At 42.6% G+C, this 3,481-nt stretch overlaps 1 protein-coding gene across 3 annotated transcripts in view; it reads left to right on the forward strand.

Moving 5' to 3' along the window:
• Positions 1-570: 570 nt before the first annotated feature.
• LOC117966752 (TBC1 domain family member 17-like) overlaps positions 571-3,481 on the forward strand; it is a 13,360-nt gene continuing 10,449 nt past the window's right edge. For 2 of the 3 annotated variants that reach the window (XM_059020281.1, XM_059020278.1), the window contains exons 1-4: positions 571-643; positions 2,149-2,247; positions 2,506-2,583; positions 3,083-3,185. In XM_059020281.1, the coding sequence (XP_058876264.1) occupies positions 587-643; positions 2,149-2,247; positions 2,506-2,583; positions 3,083-3,185 (337 nt within the window). In that variant the 5' untranslated portion in view covers positions 571-586. Of the gene's footprint in view, positions 644-694; positions 749-2,148; positions 2,248-2,505; positions 2,584-3,082; positions 3,186-3,481 lie in introns of those variants that run through there. The other variant, XM_059020280.1, reaches the window with a different exon arrangement.

Below are 3,481 nucleotides of genomic sequence, written 5' to 3' on the forward strand. Positions count from 1 at the left end.
CAGATGTCAGGACTGCCCAGTCCCTGACCACCTTCCGGCACCTCCTTAAGACTCACCTCTTCAAACAGCACCTGTAGAACTCCTCTGTTTGTATCCTGGGACACTATCACCCTTCATGTAAATGTGCTTTATTTTGCTCTTATCTGCCCCCTATTTTACTGCATCTAATCCTGTACTTCAGAATACTGTAATCTGCCAAGTGTTTAACCTGTAGTACTTTGTATTTAATCATATCCTGATGTAACTATCACTATTTAATCATATCCTGATGTCACTATCACTATTATCTGCTGTATTATTGAATTGTGGTTTGTCACACTTGAACAAAAGTTATTGTATTTCTTGCTCTTATTGTATTACTTGTACTGTAACACTTGAAATGTATTTGCTTGCGATTGTAAGTCGCCCTGGATAAGGGCGTCTGCTAAGAAATAAATAATAATAATAATAATAATAATAATAATAATAATAATAATAATAATAATGTTTAAGCTTTCCTATCGACGGGGCGTGGCCGTTGAGTAAAGGGGGCGTGGTGATGGGCGGGGCGATGGGCGTTTTTTAGAACGGAGGTGACGTAATTGTTATGGGAATTATTCGCAACACGATAATGGAGTCTTCTGGAAGTCCTAATAGTCACAAGGTATGATATTTAAAAGAAAAAAAACAGAAAGAAAGAAGGAGAAAATGAAAGAAAGAAAGAAACAACATGCACATGAATAATCGGGAAAGTCTAACACCAGTTTATGTAATTTTTTTGTAAAATCTGCAAGTTTAGTACGCATCTGTCTAGCCTGATTTTTAAGATTAAAAATCGTACTATATTTTTTAATCGACGTTTTAAATCTCGTACAATTTTGTTACCAACATTATAATATTCATAACCGTCATTTTATTTGTAATCCAATATATTATTCAGACAAAACTCAGGGGGGACTGTCTGAATCGTGTTTGGTGTTGCTGTATAATATATAAAACTATGGCTATTGAAACTCAGGGGGACTGTCTGAATCGTGTTTGGCGTTGCTGTATAATATATAAAACTATGGCTATTGAAACTCAGGGGGGCTGTCTGAATCGTGTTTGGTGTTGCTGTATAATATATAAAACTATGGCTATTGAAACTCAGGGGGGCTGTCTGAATCGTGTTTGGTGTTGCTGTATAATATATAAAACTATGGCTATTGAAACTCAGGGGGACTGTCTGAATCGTGTTTGGTGTTGCTGTATAATATATAAAACTATGGCTATTGAAACTCAGGGGGGCTGTCTGAATCGTGTTTGGTGTTGCTGTATAATATATAAAACTATGGCTATTGAAACTCAGGGGGACTGTCTGAATCGTGTTTGGTGTTGCTGTATAATATATAAAACTATGGCTATTGAAACTCAGGGGGACTGTCTGAATCGTGTTTGGTGTTGCTGTATAATATATAAAACTATGGCTATTGAAACTCAGGGGGACTGTCTGAATCGTGTTTGGTGTTGCTGTATAATATATAAAACTATGGCTATTGAAACTCAGGGGGGCTGTCTGAATCGTGTTTGGTGTTGCTGTATAATATATAAAACTATGGCTATTGAAACTCAGGGGGGCTGTCTGAATCGTGTTTGGTGTTGCTGTATAATATATAAAACTATGGCTATTGAAACTCAGGGGGACTGTCTGAATCGTGTTTGGTGTTGCTGTATAATATATAAAACTATGGCTATTGAAACTCAGGGGGACTGTCTGAATCGTGTTTGGTGTTGCTGTATAATATATAAAACTATGGCTATTGAAACTCAGGGGGACTGTCTGAATCGTGTTTGGTGTTGCTGTATAATATATAAAACTATGGCTATTGAAACTCAGGGGGACTGTCTGAATCGTGTTTGGTGTTGCTGTATAATATATAAAACTATGGCTATTGAAACTCAGGGGGACTGTCTGAATCGTGTTTGGTGTTGCTGTATAATATATAAAACTATGGCTATTGAAACTCAGGGGGACTGTCTGAATCGTGTTTGGTGTTGCTGTATAATATATAAAACTATGGCTATTGAAACTCAGGGGGACTGTCTGAATCGTGTTTGGTGTTGCTGTATAATATATAAAACTATGGCTATTGAACCTCGGGTGTGTGTGATTCCTGTTGTCTCCTGTAGGTGGTGTTTGAGAAGGAGGGGGTCTATCTCCATACCAGCAGTAAGAGAAATGCAGATCAGAGCTCTCTGATCCCCGGGATAGTCTATCTAGTGGACCGGGTGAGTATTACATTCAATCTGGGGCTGTGTGGAACCCCAACCCCCTAACTCCTAACCCCTGAGCCCTAACCCCTGAGCCCAGAGCCCTCAATTTGTTTTATATCTGGAGGAGCGCTCGTCCGATTGTGATGAAACTCTCTCAGGACCTTCTTTAGATCACAAGCTATTGAGAGGATCAGAATCTGGGGGGGGGGGGGGGGGTGTCTGTCTGTCTGTCTGTCTGTCATGGAGTGATAAACAAATGTCTTTTTTCCCCAGGGTACCGAAACAACACTGGAGTGGCGCCCCCTAGAGGAGGTGAAAGGAAATGCAGCTCAGTTTCTCTTCACTAAGAAGGTATTGCTTTAAAAATGCTACTGTTTGTGATAGGAGACCGCAGCATAAAGAACTACAGCTCCCAGCATCCCGCAGGGGCAGAGGCATGCTGGGAGCTGTAGTCCTATAGCCAGGGCTGGAGCGATTCACTGTGTCTCGATGAATCGCGATGCTTTCTTTACATGATGTGTTGTAATAGAGGTCTGTATCGCTTGTGATAGGAGACCGCAGCATAAAGAACTACAGCTCCCAGCATGCCTCGCCGTGGCCCGCGGGTGCAGAGGCATGCTGGGAGCTGTAGTCCTATAGCCAGGGCTGGAGCGATTCACTGTGTCTCGATGAATCGCGATGCTTTCTTTACATGATGTGTCGTAATAGAGGTCTGTATCGCTTGTGATAGGAGACCGCAGCATAAAGAACTACAGCTCCCAGCATGCCTCGCCATGGCCGCGGGTGCAGAGGCATGCTGGGAGCTGTAGTCCCAGCATCCCTCACTATATAATAATCTCAATGTTTTTAGGACACCTCTAACAATGAAGAAGTTATGACCTTTGACCCCGGCTACGAACCTGATTGGGCCGTGATCAGCACTATCAAGACACGCCCCCATGGTGATGCAACAGGTGTGTGGCTCCCAACTGTCCCTCATTAGCAGTGACGCTGTGTGTGTCTCTATGTCTCTCTCTCATTAGCAGTGACGGTGTGTGTGTGTCTCTATGCCTCTCTCTCATTAGCAGCGACGCTGTGTGTGTCTCTATGCCTCTCTGTCATTAGCAGTGACGCTGTGTCTGTCTCTGCCTCTCTCTCATTAGCAGTGACGCTGTGTGTGTCTCTATGCCTCTCTCTCATTAGCAGCGACGCTGTGTGTGTCTCTATGCCTCTCTCTCATTAGCAGCGACGCTGTGTGTGTCTCTATGCC

Source organism: Acipenser ruthenus, unplaced genomic scaffold, assembly GCF_902713425.1.
Source record: "Acipenser ruthenus unplaced genomic scaffold, fAciRut3.2 maternal haplotype, whole genome shotgun sequence".
Classification (NCBI taxonomy): domain Eukaryota; kingdom Metazoa; phylum Chordata; class Actinopteri; order Acipenseriformes; family Acipenseridae; genus Acipenser; species Acipenser ruthenus.